Below are 19,790 nucleotides of genomic sequence, written 5' to 3'. Positions count from 1 at the left end.
GATGAACAAAAGGATTTAAACGATACACAATTCTGTCATTATTATTATTGCAGAAGTTAGTTCCTATTTATGCAGTAATGCGTTTTTATTATTTCAGGGGATATATGGAAATGAAAATCCTGTGTATTCTTTCATGATACTGAGCTTCAAACTCTGCAACTCTGTACGACACATTAAAAAAAAAATAGTCATTGCAGGATAAATAATGGTAGTTTAAGTATGGCAGTTACCCCATGTCCAAAGGACAATAGTCCACACTGCACTGAAATTATTTCTTGAGTTACAGAATATATGACAAAAGCCTTACAAGGACTAAGCAGGCAAAAATACAGACAAAGCTGAACCACAGGTATAAATTTATTGAGTCAGGCCTTCAGGGAACAAGGGGAAAAAAACAAAAACACAGCAAATGTTCACAGTGGATGGGGGGTAGGAGGGGAGTAAGAGGGAAGAACATTTATTACCTCTGTCACCTGAGGGAAATAAATCAAGCTCGGTACAGGCCTGCATGTCACATTTCCCATTATTTTTCAAAAACCCTCCCCCTCCTCCTCCTCCACCACTACCTCTCCTGGGCTGCCAGAACAAGGCTGTGCATCGCTGGGCTCTCCCTCCTGATCGAGCACACCTGTTTCAAACAACTATCATTTCCCATTCATCCCGAAAACTGAAAATCGTCGACAAAGTTCTCAAGAAAAGAACAGAGAAACGAACCGACCAAAAAAAAAAAAAAAAAACATGAAAAAGATTCCATCCTGAATAAATCGCTATTCCAAAGTTCTCAACTGGAGGTACATCTGAGATTTTACGGTTCTAAACCAGGTGTGTCAGTATTTGTTTTATATATTGTGAATTCATTATATTTCCCATTCTGCTGTTTAGTTTTACACATACTCTACAAAGACCAGCATTTTCATTGACATTATTTTCCAATAACAGTAATGAGAAGATGTACAACCTTCCCAGAAATCAAGCGGTTTTCCTTAAAAACCTCCCCTCTCACATTCTTCCAATACATGCACCCATGTCCTGGCCAATACTATAATATTGTCCCAAAACTAAAGGGACAGTAAAGGGGTTTAAGAATGAACAGACAGACAGCAGGAAAGGAGATACAAAAGAGTGAGAAATAATAACAAACATTGTGCTTGATGTATTTCAACTGAAGTCAGCTAAAGTGACTAAGGCCTGTGTACACAGGGGGTATGAATCAGGAGTGAGTTTGCTTTTTGGACAGGACACCATCGTCTGCACTGTAAACTGTGTCCCGCTGTTGACAATCATGCATCACATGGTATATAACACTGCAGCACAACTGAACAATAAAAGCAGACATCCGACCTGCAACAGAAACCACACCTCCACACCCTGAACCAGTCGCCAGGGTTTGTTCTCCCATCTCTCATACAACTATTGACATAGAACTTTGAAATACATTCTCTGAAAGATGAGCAAAAGTATTGTGTCAATATCTGCTCCAGCTGTCCAATACAGCGCTGAGTACAGGGGTTTAATGAGCCCGCACTCCACTTTGAGCATTGAGGAGTAAATTAGGTGCTGGGAATACTGCTTATAAAGTTATCGGCATATCGCACTGACTGATGTTGACCTTTTGTGTCGTGTTATTGATAACTTGTTTTATGCGAACAGCTTGTCGATCGTTTCAGAAATGTCTGATTTTGCCACATATATTTGCATTTTTTTTAATGAATCACCCTGAGCCACTACATCCAGAGACTGCATGACTGCTTGGTGAATTTAATTTCTAATCTATAAAAGTGTCCCTGCTGTAGCAAAATCCAAAATCTATGTAGGCAACATGGCAGCCTTTGAACTCTGATTTACCCGATTGATCTTTGTCAATTTAACTTATATTTGGAAAAGGTGTCAGCCATCTTTAATCAATAAGCATTTGTATAGTGATGAGCCCAATACATGCATCTGGCAGATGGGCTCTGGTCTGTCTCATGGTACGGTAAGGTAAGGCAGGCATCCCATAATGACACATTACAAGGTGAAGGCATGCCAAACCAGGCAGCCTCTGTCTGAAGGGTAAAACTTTACTAATGCAGAGAGAAATCTGACTGGTCTGGAATATTGTAGAAGGACAGGACTCGGGGTTTCCAATGTAAAGCATGGCTTAAAGCCTTGTGAGGGTCCGAGTGACATGACTCAGGCCCCTAAAAGAAATCGGATTGGCATTTGCGGGAGACCCTGCGGAAAACACGGTGGTCAATAAAATAATAAGCTAATGCCAAGAGCTTATAAGGATTACTTGCTACCTTTACACTAGGGGTCTGCAGAGGCAGTGCACATTTTCTTTAATTAATGCCCATGTCATTCTATTTCTTTTTATTCCTTTCACTTGGTGGTGATCGGGTCCAGATTCCCATGAGCAATTTCTCTCAAGTAGCTTCCAAAAGTGTTAGCAGAAATCAGCCACATTCAAAAGGCAACGGTGGCACAATGTAAATATTGCTCCTGTCAGGGTCCTGCAAACAATTCAGATAACAAGGCATTTCCAATTTGGATAAAAGCTTCTGTAGCATGTGCTGTCAGATTACCCCCCCTACCCCCTCCTTCCCAGTGCTCAGGCACACCCCCGAGCACCTCATCCAAACAGCCCCAATTAAGTAGAAAAGACAAAACATTCAACAGATTTGAACACTCTCACAAGTCTAGGGGAGTGACGTCACCGCAGCACAGAGAGCCTCACACATCTGCTTAATAACTCGGTGATGATCGTAATGAGAGGTGAGGAGACGGGGGCAGGGAAACACATCTGTGTAGCAGACAAGTAGGGCTTTTTCTTCTTCAGTAATTTGTTTTTACACCAGGTAAAGATTCAGAACAAGGCTTACTGTAACAAGTATAGTTTTTCAATTCCCTTTAATCCGAGCTGTTTAACATTGTTTCCAGTGAAAACAAACCGGGGGCTTAAGCAGAAATCTAAATCCAGAGCAGGGAATTCATTATACTGGTTTCTAGCTAGCAAGCAAGTCCCGTATTGAGCTCCCTTATTAAAAAGCCTGAATGTCTGCCACTGTCATCTGTGAAACTTCTACCAGGAACCATACTGACAGGTGTAAAAAGACCCCCGGGAATATGAAGGAATTGTTATTTCACTCAAAAATAAAAAATGAGTGGGCTGCAGGGGGTGGGTTTGTCCTATTGCGCGTCTGTTGGCAAATTGAAGATCACAGTTCTTTTGTGTCTGCTCTAAAGAATAGTTCAGATACAATGAGCAAGTGTTACATTAGCAGATTCTGGGAATTAATTCAACAGCACTGTGTATTCTGGGTAATACGTTGCCGTGACTTTTTTTTCTCACGTCACATTTGTCAAAACCAAAATAGTACCCCCTGTCAACCTCATCCGACGTGGCCTGGAGGAAATGTGTCAGCTGATTTAGAGCACTGAGGGAATGAAGCAGGTTATAGGGAAATACACAACATGGATGTCAGTCTTCAACCAAGCAAAAGCTCCAAACTGTGCATTCCACTGAGGATTCATCCGTCCTTTGGAAATGTATTTATATGGCTGAATAGGTCAATCAATCAAAACAAACAATTGAAGCATGTTTTAATCTCAAGTGATCGTGTAATTGTTGAGAGAGCTGTTGTGTGTGTTTTTTTAGGCATCACTATCGGCGAATTTAGACATCTTAATTTAAGCCCCAGACACCACTGCATTGCAGTCTTTTCGCAGCAACAGTCTCGGCAAAGGAACACCAATCTTGCCTCAAAAAGGCACACAGATTCAAAACGACAAGGATCGCTGCTCAGTTGCACAAAATGAAAATTGATTCTGACTTACTTTGGCGAAGAGGTGGAAGAGATCTAAACCAGGTGGCAGGTCTAAAACATCGCCCATTTCCTCTCTCAAATAAAGCTGCAGCATCGCTGTCAGCTGCCGCAGGCCTTCTCTCTTGTCTTCACTCATCTCTTTAATATCTTAAAAAAAGAAAAGAAAAAAAAAACACTCAACAAACCACCAGTGACCACGCTGGTTGGGGGGGGGGGGACTTAAGAGCAGCTGTACAGTCTAGACAAGCCGACCTCCTTGGTTCTGGATTAAAACAAAAAGTTTGTGCACAAACTGTATCCCTTTGGCATTCTGACAAGACAAGAATGTCAACATTTCTGACTCAGGCCGACATGTTTTCTAGTGGCTGTAATAGAGTCGGAGAGCAAAAAAACAAAAGGATGGACCAAAATCATGCCAAGAGAGAATACCTGCTTAAGAGTTCATTTAGGCTGGGGTTTTGCTGAGGCAAGAAATTAAATGCAGGGGAAACCAATTAAAGGAAGGTGGAATGATTTATCGCCAACATTCGGAACTGGGACTTTCTATTAACTCCTAGTTGTTAATTTTCCTCTTTCGGTAGGCATATAACGCACTGTTTATTGTTTACTGAACCAATTGACCCTCACATACCTCTTTTCTTGGCTCACAAACAGCCCCATCTGAATTTATTCACCTACGGCCTCTCCTTCCATTTACAAACAGAGCCCCAAGCTCTCTCGTTTTCCCCATTTGTGTTTAACAAAGTAAACCGTCTTTGGACTGACACTTGATTGGTCAGCCCAAATTTATTTTATTTTTTCCGGTTAAAACCCCAGGTGTGATTTGTAGGTCTTCCGCCCCCTTATGAAGAAGCAGACACTACCTTTGACTAAATCGATAATATGATAAAATCTAAGCCGCCGGTTTTCAGCAGGTTAATGTACTGGTGGGAGAGAGGGAGACAGAGAGAGGGATGGGGGTGGGAGTGGGAGCCAAGCTTAAAGGTGTCGAAGATCAGACGTATCAAATGAAGGGATTTCGTACAATGAGCAGTTTTCCAGATGTTGAATTATGCATGTGACCGAGCCGCGCCATTGTCGTGTGCTCAAAATAATTGCCCTGCCCTTGGCTTAAATCAACAGGTGCAACTCGCAGTAGGAAAATCTCCCCCGTTAAGAACTTTTTAATTGCAGGAAGGGATTTTTCTGCCTTTGCTTTCAATTTTAATTCTGCGCTTTCAAGTGTCAATTAACGACAATGAGAAATGGCTGCCCCAGCAATCTGCATTAGATAACTTATCTTTCCCACTTAAAACAGGCTAATTTCCTATGCTGGTCATGGCTGATTTTTGTATTGTTATTATTATCATTATTATTAATCAGTACAGACTGATGACTGCCTTTGCGGTCCAATAAAATGCTTTTTTTTCTTTTTTCTCTGAGCAAACCTGATAAGTAACTGCATGTATGTTTGTTTGTGTGTTCGTGTGTGTGTGTGCGTGCAGCTGTTTCACCCAGCTTTGGAACCTAACCTTTCATGTTAATTGAAACACCACTCAAGGTCATAGGTAATCAACAACACACTAAAGAAGAGCACACACACTCTAATACGGGCCATGTAAGATCGACCATTGATTAAGTATATCTATGGACTGATACATTAGAATGATTTTACAGCGATAGATGGGCATCTCAGGGGACTGTAATGTGAGTAATTACCAGCAGTTATATCATCAGCAAAGTCAGAGACAAAATGATACACCTTGGAACAAAAGCCCATTAAACACTTACGTGATTCATGTTCTGACAGGGAATACAGCTCCTCAGAAGAGCAAGGCGAGTAGTTCAGCTGTAGGAGGAAAGGGAAGCGTGTTACTCACCCTTAGCGTGAAGCGGTGACGGGGAAGACCCTTTGCTAATAAGGCAGGGAGGCAATGCGAGAACAGTTGAGTTTTGTCACAATAACATTCAGATATTGATTAGTATGCGTTTTCCTTTTTCCGCCACTTAGAAAATCAGAATCTGGAAGAATTAATCTGGATGAAAACGGTCAAAAGGAAATGGTTCTACTTTGTTTGCATGAGATTGCAAACCTCAGGTGAGCAGTGTATCCATGTCAGTCATTTAGCAGATACCTCTACATGCAACATACCAGCTGAATAGGGAGAACAGAGGTAAAATGCAATTAACATCAACTAACAACTGTCATATCTGCTTGTGAAAGGGACAGCTTTGCATTAGCCAGTGCTTCATGTAGGATTTGGATGCAATCTCTTTCTTAGCAGGATTTCAGCAAGATTCCCAGAAGATCCCGTTATAGCTTTCATGCACATAGCCATAAATACAGGACAGGCACACAACTGTATTGTCACTATAAATCGGTCACACCACCACTGACGGTGTGTTTTACTCACTAGTCTGAAGACCATGCGCCCGACGAGCCGCACGGAGTCCGTGGGGATTCTGGGATGGAGGCTCCGGAGACACTTGCATTCTCTCTTGTGTTCTGGCCACGCCTGTTTCTAAAGGAAGGGGGGAAGAGCAGGGTGTTTTAGGGGTGCCTCTCTCTGCTGTGTTGGGGAGCAGGGGGGTTGAGGTCGAGTGAATTTCACAGGCCTCTGCAGTGGACAAACCTTGTGATCATTTTCACATTAAAAAACACAAAGTATATGCTTTTAAAAGAGCAAAAACACACTCCAAAGGTAGTGTGTAGTGCTTTTCCTTGGTGCTATGCAGTCTGTAGACCATTACTAAAGGAAAACAACACAACACAAAACCACAGACTCCACAGAATATCTTTTTAATATTAGGCAACTAGAAGGGTTATTATATAAACAAACAAATAAACACATTTGGTGATGTAAACGACACAGTGATTGTCCACAGCGGTGTGGAGGAATGACGCATTGGGCTGCCAGGATTCCCCCCAGTTCCCCTTCAGTGGTGGGGCTGGGTGCTGTGACATCCATCACATTGATCAGCAAGAAATAATCTGCCTGCCTGACCTCTGTGGGAGGGTGGAGGGGTGGGGGGGCATTGTTGTTCAGGCTTTGCTTTATGTCGTGTCAGTCGTGTCTGACATGAAGCAACGTCTTCTGCCACCAAATCAGTAAACCATGCAAATGTCACCTCCCCACCCCCCCATCATCATCATCTGATGAGTAGTCCATTTGACGCCGGGCAGCCGGGCCTCCTGTAGGCTGCAGTGGGACGGGCTTTAGCATCGTAGGCTGCTCTTCTCACTGCACATCTGGCAGTGCGCTGTGAAGGGAGCCGCACTGTCAGGAGCCGCTGCAGAAGGGTGTCAGGACGGTTATGAATAGTGTGGAGACAGAGAGCAGAGCAGAGCAGAATGTCAGGCGCGACAACCCAGTTCTCAGGCAGAAGGTGAAAAACAACCAAAAGATGCAGAGAAACAAAAGGTACTCCTATTTTTGGGGTACCAAGTTAAACACACAGAGAGAGGAGGGGGCTGACACACACATCACGCATGTGAAAAGTGTCTCCTCACTTGGAATGTAGTAGTGATTGAAAATTGTGTGTACACAACACTGAGGCAAATCAGCTACATCTAGTATCTCATTCTCATCTTCTTTTGAGAGATATTTCTGTTCACTTATAATACAATATAGTATTAATAAATAATAAAAAAACATGCATATCCTGGCATATATATAATGTTCAGTAAATAAGATTCCTTAAGTCTGCTGTTAAACCCCTAGGAATTTGTGAAGGGACAACCCATACAACAACAAAGTGCACGTCCCTGCACCAGTATCGCTGGGCCACCAATGGAAAGCAGCAGCAGCTGAACCATACGACACTGCACATGTGGAATGCAAGGGGAAGGGGGCTCCCCAGGTGCACTTTCTGCTGACGCCATGAAAACCGCAGCAAAACACAGCTCCACCGGAGCAGAGAATACATGTATCCTGGTGGCATTAATGAGGAGAAGGGGGATCAGGAAGAGAGCTGGTTCAAACCCCCCCCTCACAGCCTCCAACAAAGGAGGCCGGATATTTGCTGACTCTGATTAACTACATCCCATTGTTGCCGTATTAGAAAGGAACAGAGAATCCAAGCAAAACGCTGAACACGCTCAAAGGAGGGTTGTCTGCGTGCCACAGAGAGAGGTCTGCGAGTCTTGCTGAACTGAGAGCAGTTGATGAAACCAAATGCACAGCATCATGTATGGCACGGTTTCACCACCACTGTGCCGAGAGTCATTGATACGCGACCAAGCATCATCAGGTGTGCCAGTGAACACTTGAGAAGCCACACCTGAGAACAATTGTATAATCAATTAACAGAGGCCCCTACAAATCTTCAACCGACTGTTAGCTGAGTGGAAAAGCAACTTTTACCTAAACGAATGCCTTAATTGGGGACTCCAACTCCAACCCGCATCAAAATGTAACCCTCATTTCATCACTTAACTTAATTTACTAGCAAAATGTGGCTTAACAAAGGTGTGCCTTACGTAGGCTGGAGATGGTTGGGAGTACTGGACTGGGACGGTTCAGTAATGCAGCGCAGTCACATGGTGGTAATTGCTGGGCCCCGTTAAAGAAGAAGCCCCTAATTAATCAAGACTTTTATACAGCAGTGACAAGGAAAGCCCAAGATCCTCAGAATCACTTGCAAATTGAAACCTCACTGAGGTCAGGGACCTATAATTTATTAGCCCTATCATTACAATTGTACGCCTTTAATTCCGTGCATTCTTTTTTTATTTTATTTTATTTTCTATTCTCTTCTCTCCTGAAGCCTCAGTCCGGCATCCTGAGCGAGATAGCGTGCCATTGCGCCCTCTCCCTCCACCCGGCCATCGGTTCCTGGAGCATTCACCCTGTGAAACGCACTGAGACGGACTGCCTTGTGAAGGAATGCTTTCTACAGACATTACTACACTCCTGCACCGTGTATAACGCTGTTGTTGAGTACGGTCATCATATCTGCCTTGTGATCTTTTTTGTAAACATGAATCACAGAACAACATTTCCCTGTTCTCAGTTTTGTCCATAAATTAGTCACTGCTTACAATCAGCGTCTCTCTCTGGGTAAATATGGCTCTGTGAAACCAATGAATCAGGCTTAAGTGACACAGATGTATGGCTTCGGGAGGGAGATTTTGTTTCTCTTACAATATTCAAAAGAAATGCTTGCAGGACCATGTAATTAACTTGTCATGTCTTGCCAATGCAACTATTAAACGCTACATTCCCTGTAACAACACAGGTACACGGCGATATATTGTTCACAGAAGAGCATTTAAATTTAATTAATGGAAGTTAAACGTGTATTAACTTTGTATTTTTTACTTCCACTGTAATGTTCCACTGTCACGGGTAGAACGAAGCAATTTAAGGATACAATATTTTATTTCCATCTATCTTTTACGCAATCATTTAAATGCTCATTTATTGCACAAGGCAATCCATAATATATTTCCTATTCGTACACAATGGCCTTTGCAAGATCATTAACTGCATAGCAAAAAAGGTCACATTCGAAAAGTTACACAAAGGTACAAATCGCAGGCAATATTAAAGAAATATTTGCCTTTAACAAAGCTATTTTGTTTATGTCACGTCACCTGAAAGCTTTTCACATGGCAAGTCCCTTGGGAGCTGTGACAGTGTGTAACCAAGCGTGCAGCAGACTCTGGTCCGTTTCAGAAGTTTAAAATGCACGCTCATGCTGTTTATACCCGGAGCTGGGCCATGGATTTCAGCAGAATGCTCACACTGGGTGCTGACAGGCGAAAAGAAAACGAGAGCGGCGATAGATCTCGCAGAAAGGAATTCAATTTCCCCCGAAAAGATTGATCCACAGTTGTTGTTTTTTAAGTTTTGTGGATGTATAAATTAATTGCCCTTCAGACACAGATGCAGCATCAGCTTTCGACAGCTTTTTCTGTCCGTCATGCGAAACTCAAAAACCTGGGGTGGGTAAATGAAAAAAAGAAAAAAAAAGAAAAAAAGAACACGATGATAGGCCATCAAAATTCTACATGTATGGATTTTGCCTGCATGGGAAATATCATCCATTTCAGAAAATACATCTGTTACATGGACCCATACAAGAGACCTGCATTCACCAAAAAAACACAAAATGAAGCTTATGTTTTTACAAGTGTCAGAACAGCCAGGCTGTGTAACCACTAATTGGCTTTCATGTCATAACAGGATCTACCCCCAAAAAAGTAAAACCGCTATTTGTTTGTGTCTGTGCCTTTACCTATTTTAGTGGATAAAGAATGATAATTAAGAAGATAAACACAATCCCATCTGATCTATGGAGGCTTTTTTCTATTATTCTTTGGAGACGTTTCAGTAAGACTCATTCCATTCACTCTTTACTTGTGGGTGGTGTGTTTGCTCGTTATTGTGCTTCTCACAATTACTGCTAGAGAGGCAAGCACTCGGAGGGCAATAATTAAGGGTTTTGTTGTAAAATCATTTCAACCACCATATGAAGCAATAATGGTGACTATAAACCACAAAAATTGGAGTCACTGAAATGGATTCTAGTAGGTTCTTGCAGTCAATTCATTTTAAACAAATCAAAGCGATTCACTCGCACTTTAATTCCTAAATGACTAAATTCATTGAGGCCCTGCAACTAAAATGAGGGTGTTGTGTTTTCAGGTTTGGTTTTTGGATGTATGAATGCAGAAATCTGATTGCCTTATTGTACCTGTAACATTTCAGAGTGTATATGAACCTGTTACACCTGTTTTATTTTTACATTACAATACATATTTAACACTAAAGATGCCATATTTCCTAATAACAAAACATCAGATAACTTCCAATGCACGGACAAATGTTTTATACCCCACAATGTGTTTTTTGTGTATTTTGGAACCACCACCCAGCAGAAAAGTATATGAAATTAGAAAAATGTTTCAGAAGAATTGCATTTGTTCTGACACATCTCCACTGAAAGTCCCCAATATGACAATGCAGTAACAGTAACTGTTTAAATCTGTACTCTCAGAGCAGAACTGTAATTTAATAAAGCCTACTTAATTCAGAAAGGCGTAGGTGACAAATTTAAATGCGTATTGCTTCCGATGGATTACTGCTTAAATTATAAGAAGCAAAAGAACTCACAGCTGTCTGTTATGTTAAAAAAACACAACTCGCAGACACTGCGACTGCTGGAAGATTTCACCTTGTTTGTCAAGATCACTGACACATATCTTTAAAAAACTTCTGCTTTGTAGTGTATGCAAGATTTTGACCTATATCCAAGCTGGCACAGCACAGCTCTCATTTGCAAATTCCCAAAGTAATTATAAAACAGTTGTTACCTGGCAACTTGCATCACAGTATCTGGCAATCTTGCACTGAGAGCATCTGAGGAGTCCCTTCTTCCTAAAAATGGGGGAAGGAGGGAAAAAATGAAAGATTAAAGAAGTTTTTTGTACACACATCTGTAACAATCTATATATGCAAACACAGACTATAACTACGGCTAAGCTTAGAGATCATATAATGCACTCACTCTGCTGCGAAGTTTCAAGAACGATAAAGTCTTTCAGCAAATGTCTCATCAAGCATAAGTTCAAATCAATTAGATCTTTAACAGTTATTAAGGGGTACCAGAAATAATTTTTGACAATTATTGAAATATATATCTTGCATTCTGTACCCTCAATTATGTTGTGATAACATCTTGCTATTAACATTACAGGAAATCAAATTAGTATTTTTAGATGCAATTTGACTAAATAACTACAATTTTCTTTCTGTTTTTTCCTGTGCCACTTAAAAGATAAATGAAATGGGAAATCCATGCTAAACAGCAAATGGTTGTAAGTGAAAAGCAGCAGTCCAGTTGCGTGTTTGATGTGTGCAATGTGGAAATGTCATGCGTAGATTCTGTTTTTTTAGACAGAGATCAAAAGGCTGAATATAAACCTGCAAATGATTCACGTGGCCAAGATCAGAACTAGGGCAAATTCCTATTGTTCAGTTCCGATTCCAGCTCAGTCTAGTCAAGTTCAATTACAATTCACTAAGTCTGATATTTTTCCATTCCTGGAGTTCTGGAACTCAATTGGAATTAAAATGGAATTGACCCGAACTCTGCTCAGCACCATAACAGCAAACACTGGAGACTGGGCTCACACACACAGGATCATTTCTTCCCACCAAAGCAGTTCCAGTTTTCAACTTCAGAATGAATAAGTAGTGCTTTGGCAGCCCACAAAACATAATGTCAGAATGTCAGCAACTCCCCGAGATTTCTTTTCTAAATGGTTTCTTGATCAGTTGAAAGTGAAACTCAGCGATATCAAAAGAGATTCGCCTTGGACACCAATTAAAAACAAATCAGACAAAATGGCACAGAAAATTGTTATGGCCACCAGGCAGCTTGCCCAGGGAAACCTCCCTGAATCACTGCTCTCCTCTCACCTCATTTTTTACGCCCAGCTGTCAAAACTGACGAAAGGGGACGCCATTAAACACAGATAGAGACAAATCGCTGCATCGATCATCTCGCCTGTGTCAAGAACCGGCCTGCTTATTTTGAAAACTCACTGCAACGACTGACAAATGGTACTAATGTGTTTTCTTTCCCGCTATTCAGTGTGGAGCGGTGGACTCAACATTGGGTGGTGGAAACATAAGGCAGATGTTGGCATGCTTAAAAAATATTGTACTTTGTCATCCTCTAGCCAGGGGGAAGAAAGCAGAAGAAGCAGTCATGTCAGAAGATACATCCGTGCAGTGTTTTGTACAGTGGACGCCACTCCAGTCTCTGAGAAGCCTCGTTATTGTCATATGCAGTTCTGTCCTGGGCACTTGTGAGGGCCAGCTACAGATATGAAGGTCTTAGAAGACCAGCGGAGCACTCACACTCCTCGTACGGCTGTGAAGCAACAAGGGAAGTGACAATTACAGCTCATGGCAAAAGGCCGACTTATAGGTGGGAATCTGGCTTTGTATAGGAACAGACCAGTATAGTATGATAGGAGACTATGTGGCACAAAACCCTATTTTACTCCATATTACTCACACAGAGACATTCACACACACATTATCCACTTCACAGCGGGGCGTTTCCTCTTTTGCATTACCTGTTACATGTGCCATATTCATTCATCCATCCATTCATTCAATCATCCATTCATTCATGCAGCACTTGCTGCTGTAATTCACACAACATGTGTAGAGCGTAAGTATCAACAGTAAAATTCACAGTCACCAATGCTGTGAACACAACTCCTTCCTAAGCACACAGTAGTACTAGAAACACCACCGCATGGAGCATTACAGCTGTCAGGCCTGAGCAGACTGCCAAAACAGGACAATTCGCATCACTCTCCGAAACAAAGCCCCACAAAGCACTAACCCATTAATCACGACCATAAAGTGCACTGTCACACAGAGAGCCTGAAACTTGTTATAACTTACAGGAAATTTATGTGAAGGGAGCCAAAACTTTAACCTCGGCAATCAACATGCCTTCTAGGCCAGGTAGCACAGTGCCTTTTTTGGCAGTATAATTTTATAGCACACAGACAGGTTATAAATTCCTCCACCGCAATAAAAAAATTATATAGACATGTATATATATATCGAAGCTACTTCATCTCTTGTACAGCTCGTATTATTTTTTTTCCAATATTAAATGGTGAAGAAAAAAAACAAAACCTGGCTGCAGTGCTGTCGGAGAGATTTGTTGTGGGATGCGTGTTTGGAAATTGCCTAGACATTAAGCCTCGCTCCAGCATGTAGACCCACCTCCCAGTCTGCTCTGTGGGAATAAAGCTCACACCACATCTGAAAGTGCTCTTCCTACAAGCATGTGCAAAAGGAGTTTTTATTTATTTGCAGTACAGCCGTTTTCATGCTATTAATCCCTTTAAGCGTGGTCTTGGGAGCGTAGGGCAGGGACTCCACTGTAGAAGAGGCGGGGACAGGTGTAAGTGTTTCCTGCAAAATAAAATGTCAAACCAGTCCAAACAGTGGGGTGCACCACAGCGCTTCCCACAGACCTGCATTCGGCTGGAGGTTTATACAGCGGGTTACTGAAAGACAAGACGTTCCATTGATCACCACCCTTTGTGGAGCTATGAGCCTAAAATAAGAAATATCATCTATATGACAGACATTACTTCAGTCGTGACAAGGGGATCTCTTATTACTAAGTGGTCAGCGTTTGGGTTTCAGTGTGTACTCTCTGTTTGTCCACCTTCAGGGTTTTACCCAGCAAAGCTAAAATTCCCCCACTTAAACCCTTAACTGCTTAAAACTGACTAATTCCACCCCCTTAACTTCAGTAAGTCATTTTGGGGGGGAAACGTTTAGGTATGGCCAAAAAGGACCTGATCAGAAAGAGATATCTGTCCTTGTTCCATTTTAACATTAGTACAATTCACCCAAATGAGAACCTCTCACAGAAGCTTTGCTGTGGCATTTAAGGTTAGTTACTTTCTGTTCCCATATTGACAGCAAATCTTTTAAACTAAGGCGTAGCAATTCAGGTATAAACGATCTGTCCTTAATGATTCCTCAGAGTTGTTTTTACTTCCTGACAAGCCTTCGATCCAGAACCTCAAGCTTTCAAAAAATACTACAGATTGTCATAATTAATCGCGACTCTTTGCTGCACTAAATATACCACCCACTTTCCTATTTTTTTGCCCTACATATGCAAACCAAGGAAACGGATAAACGGAAAATATAAAAATTAGACCAAGGTTACAGGGCCAGGAGAGCAATGCAGTGCACCAAAAGCAAACTTGTCAAAGTACAGCACGACCACCCAGGTTCCAAAGAGGTATGTCTTCTCAGGCTACATTAATAAAAGTGTATGTTAAAAATAAGGGCTTCTGCCAGACTCTGTCATAACAGTCCTATTCAGCACGATCCCTCCTAGTCCACACCATGATGGTGTGCTCAATCAGCTGCAGCCTGAGATTTCAGAAGCTATGTGTCGACATTTATCGAGTCCAATAAAAGAGAAAGCATTTCAGAAGCAGGACTATGTAAAAAAAGTGATTCTCAAACACAGAGGAAAAAACTGTCTATATGCTTTGGAGGGTTTTTCGTTTTTTCCTGTGTTGTAGCTTGCAGGACAAATAAGAATATATAAAAAAATCAAATGGTGGGGAAGGGACAGTTCAAAGAAAGCTAAAACAGCAGGGTAATTACTGTTGCCTGAAACGGACACTTTGAAACATGAAACAAAGCACACACAAAAAAATCGAAATGCATTGGACAAAGCCACTTTGCTGCTTATGCACTTTTTTAAATCATCTCCATATGAATTTGAGTTCTCACTAATATTACAGTAATTGATCACAGATGCATCCCAGCTGCAGAGCAATAATCAGGTACAACACGTCAGGTCTGGGTTAGTCAGGATTAAGGATCTAGGTTAAAGACAAGGGTTGGTGTTTAAGGCACCATATAAGGTGATCAGCATCAGAGCTCAGCTAACAGTTCGGGTGTTATTCTTGTGGTATTCACACACACGTTAGGAAATAACGTAAAAAGTGTCTTTTTTGGTAAATCATGATAAAGATTTCAAATGATTTAAGTGATATTTACACAGACTTAAGCCAGTGCACAGTACCTTTGACTGTGCATGTGGATTTGTACATCACTTTCACAAGTACCGATGGCTATCCTTCTACAGGTGTCTTCCCCTAAGCCCATTTACAGTACATGTCCCCCTCCTCCCCAGATGCCAGCATACACTTAACCTACACAACTTCACAAGTGTAGCATCATCCCCTCAAAAAAAATTAGAACAAAATCCTCCACACACTACAGTGCACAAGAATGCAGCCGGCCGGGCTTTGGCTGGGGTGTGCGACTCCCCCCCGCATGCTCGCTCACTCCCTGCAGACCCCGGGCAGGCGGAGGGGTTCGTGCAGCGGCCCACATCCCGTGCAAACGCTCTGTAACTCATGAGTACCCTGAGCTCGGAGCTAGGTGGTGGCAGTGAACCCTGCCGTCAGCTGTACAAACACAGCGATGGATGCACGGGTGTTTTGATCTGTGGGGAGATGTATGTGTTGCTTGTGATAAGCCTGCCATAAGGTTAGCAGATCGGAATGAGGATCGAGATACAGATATTTTCAGCTACAGTTGTGTGAGGAGGTGGCAAGCCTGCTTATCATTAGTGGCACAATCAGATAGCAACCTGGCGGCACGATGTAGAATGCTGTGCCTTCCAAGTTTCTCTCGTTTGTTTTTCCTTGTAGGAAAACGGTCATTATGTAAAAAGTTAGAGCACCGATACTACAGCAATAAGTACAGATTAATTACAGAGTCATTTCTCAACTGGCTTGGAAAAATAGTTCAGTGTCCCACTCTGGCCAGAACAAACCAATTACATTTTTTTTTCCCCTGTTCTGCTATTAATATGTAATGCACTTATTCATCATCCAGAATTACACTCAAGAAAGAATGAAACTTTAATGATGCGAAAGTTTTCCACACAGGCATTGTAATTCTCCGAAATCGACAAGACTGCTGCAACAAAATGGGCTTCGAGATGGTTACTGGGTTTCCTAATTTGGTTGATTTTGACCATTTGGCAAATGGAATCAATCAATGTTACTCCCTCAAGATAAGCTGGCAGTGCAATGAAAATTTTTCAGAGCACCCATAAGCCGTCAAATCCAAATGAATGGGAAAAAAAATCACAAAGCCACTAGACATTCTGCCGATTGTAATTGTAGTCAAAAAAACATTTTTTTTATCGGATCCTCCAAAACTACATGGAATGATACTATAATCCTAAATGGATAGGTGTCTATAAAAACATGGAATCAAATAAGTATTCATATTTTAATCTTTAGTGGTTGAAAAAGTTACCAGATTCTCCCGCACCACACCATGAAAACCGAACCAGCACTCTACAGTCCCAATGTGCGATTTGGGTGAAACATCGAGCGAGGTTCCTGGTTTTTAAGGGCAAATATGGGGACGGGGTTTCCAAGACAACCATACCAGGGGGGAGGAGAAGGATGTCAACTTCAAATGGCAATGCATAAGAGGTCCATTGAAATGAGTGCAGAGGGAACACAGGAAACACCTGGAAAGCACCAACCGCCAAACATCAGCCTCAAATCCTAACATCTCCAGTTAACTGAACTCCCACTGTCACGGCAGCCAGCAGACGGTTAGTCCCTGTCACAGTGACACTAACCACAGGCTGCTGACTGGCACCTAAAGCACCCCACAGATGCCAGGTTTAGGGAAACATTAGCTGACTGTATTAGACCTGAATACTGCACTGAGCTCTGAGGATTCACACTCTTCCCAGAAAACAAAACAAAACAAAACAAAACTGAAAATATAACAATTTATTTTGCGATTTTATTTTATTCATTGTTGTTTGCATAGTTTGGTATTCTTGTGGCATTTTAATGGGGATTTCCAAATGGAAGATCCCATACTGTTGTACAATTTTACTGTGGTAAACATGCATATGGAATGGTTCACCCCATGATTCCAGTTTGCCTCTAGGAGCACCTAATCCACGACATGTAACGGAATCCCAGAAAAAGTGGCGCCACGACAGACTTCCTGTTCCCTATTGCAACAGGTTCATTGTTGGCTTAGCTCACAGGTACCGGTCCCTGAACAGGTCATTGAAGTTCCTCACAGGAATTCACAGAGCACCTCGCCACATCACAGCACCTCAGGGGCCTGACGGGGCAGTGCTTAGAAGTAAATGGGGAATGGGGATCTTTTGGGCGAAGACTGGACTACCCTGGCCTGCAGCTTGTAGAGCTCTGTGAAGTGGAGAGCTCCAGTCAGACATTTAATCAGCAGAGCACAAAGGTGTACACACTCACAAACACACACACAAACACACGCACACGCACACACAGTACAGCGGTCGTCATGGTTACCACCTCCCCTCCTCAGGCAGCATTCTCCACGTCTGTGCGCCTGCAATGCTTTGCCAAGGTGACTTCCTCCAGGCCGGTGGGGGAGGGTATGGACCGTATCTGATCCCCTCAGCGCGTCCCTCTGTTAATGACCCGGGTGAGTGTGGGGGGGGGTGCCAGACAGGTCTGCCTGGCATCCTAATCCGCAGCGCTGCAACTATGGCACTGCCGCTGGGCTGGGAGCAGCTCAGACGCATGGGTCTCCACTAATACCACCCAAAGCCTCATATTATTTATTAGTTTGTTTTATTTATAAGACAGAGAAACAGAAACCTACAATTATGAGTCTCACACAAGTACAGTTTTGTGTTTATCCAGTTCTTCCAGGGCAACCACAACTACAGATCTCAGTCAATGGCCACCACAGAGTCAAGAGCTGTCGCTCCCATGTTCATTCAGACAGAGCTTCTAACACAACTCAAACCCAGTCCAGGAAAGCTCCCACCTGACCCCTGTAGCACTAAATTCACCTAATCCCAGTTTTTTATTTTAATTTATGTGTTTATTTCTTATTTTCCTTCACCGTTAAACTCTGAGAGAACAGCCAGAATCCCACTATAGTCAGGATGCAAGAGAGGAAATAACCTTCTGTTTTTATGAACTCAAGCAGCGTACTGTACTAAATTTTGTATCATTTGTTTTAGGGAGTTTAGAGCGAAATTGTGCTAATATGTACGAGGCGTTAAGCTCATTATTTCCCTCTCTGAATAGGAGGCCCATTTAATTCACCTTTAAAGACTCCAAGTTAATTAACGCTAATAATTCATGGAGCATTATGTGGAAGAAGGTATGGTGACCTTAGGGCTGTGCTCTGTGATTAAAATACTCTATTTCAATGCAATGTCTTTTTCCAACACATACCTCAATGTCAGTCATCAATGTCTCACAATATTACAATGGCATTAAAGAAAATCTTTAGCTGCGATTGGTTTCTGAAGCCCTCTGTGTTGACAGTGAGGGAACCTCTCATGGTCTAAGACAGGGGATTAATTTTAGTGATGGCACGCTTTTAATTACTTCGGTTCCTGCGAGTGACAGTAAAAGCACTTTGAAGAGCAGGTCAGGTGACTGGATTTAAACCGCATCGGCAGCAAAGTGCAAAAGTAAACAGACTTCTTATTCTAATCCAAAGCACCTTCCCGTTGATTTGAGAATCACAAAGTACAAACAAAATAAAGCCAAATCGTACTTTTAAGCTTCTTAGTCGATTTAACAGTTTTGTGCACAGGATCAGAAAATAAAAATAAATAAACAAATAAAAGGGCCAGGATAATTGCCCCAGTGTTTGCCCCTTGTCTCAAAGGAGTAGAGTGGAGTCAATTAAAGTCACATGGCTTTCGCATTTTACAACCATGCATTGATTCAACTGAACCCGGAAACAAATCGGTACAGCCACTATTTCAAGGTTCAAGAGTGCTTCTGAGGTGTTTTTGCAAATGGATCAATTTCTTTTTTTTCCAAGCACCATTTATTTTGCAACCTCCTTTTCTGGATGTCAATATAGTCTGCAGAAAAAAATATATAAATGACTGTGGCTGGATGGAACAGGTTCATGTTTTTCCCTTTTTCGGAGATCATCATCGCCTTTATTGTAAGTCCAGGCCACTTTAGGGTTGCAGGAACTGTAGACAGGTCTAGGGATGGTGGTTCAGATGAAGAGACTAATGTCAGTCCGGACCCTTCAGCACAGTGGCAGTGGTCCACCTGGGGGACAAACCCTGAGCAGGAGATCTCACCCCTCTGAAACACATCCCCACACGTTTGTATGTCCTTCACTACAGCTGAATGATATTTTCCAGTCCCTGGGTTCTTTGAAAAAACAAATGCAATGGGAAAGCAACAATAACCGCTAGTTGTCTTCTGAAGCAGATTATTTTAAAATCATGGAAAACACACCCAAACACATATAGGTGCGGGGAGACGTTTTGATCAGGGGTGCTGCAGGCCAAAAGTAAAATCATGACGTCAATTTGTATCAATTTGTTTATGTATTTTGCAAGGAGGAGCTTACAGATTAGACAGTCATATAATACACATATACCAAACACACACGCGAATTTTGATCCCGTAACGATGGG

At 42.1% G+C, this 19,790-nt stretch overlaps 1 protein-coding gene across 1 annotated transcript in view; it reads right to left on the bottom strand.

The window, feature by feature from the left end:
- smyd3 (SET and MYND domain containing 3) overlaps nt 1-19,790 on the bottom strand; it is a 224,055-nt gene that overhangs the window by 174,832 nt on the left and 29,433 nt on the right. Inside the window, exons 2-5 of the mRNA XM_066697874.1 lie at nt 11,104-11,167; nt 6,200-6,307; nt 5,577-5,634; nt 3,817-3,953 (exon numbers count right to left, since the gene is read on the bottom strand). Of these exons, the coding sequence (XP_066553971.1) occupies nt 3,817-3,953; nt 5,577-5,634; nt 6,200-6,307; nt 11,104-11,167 (367 nt within the window). The remainder of the gene's footprint in view (nt 1-3,816; nt 3,954-5,576; nt 5,635-6,199; nt 6,308-11,103; nt 11,168-19,790) is intronic.

This window comes from Amia ocellicauda, chromosome 1 (genome assembly GCF_036373705.1).
Source record: "Amia ocellicauda isolate fAmiCal2 chromosome 1, fAmiCal2.hap1, whole genome shotgun sequence".
Taxonomy (NCBI): domain Eukaryota; kingdom Metazoa; phylum Chordata; class Actinopteri; order Amiiformes; family Amiidae; genus Amia; species Amia ocellicauda.
This window is presented reverse-complemented; position numbering and strand designations above follow the sequence as displayed.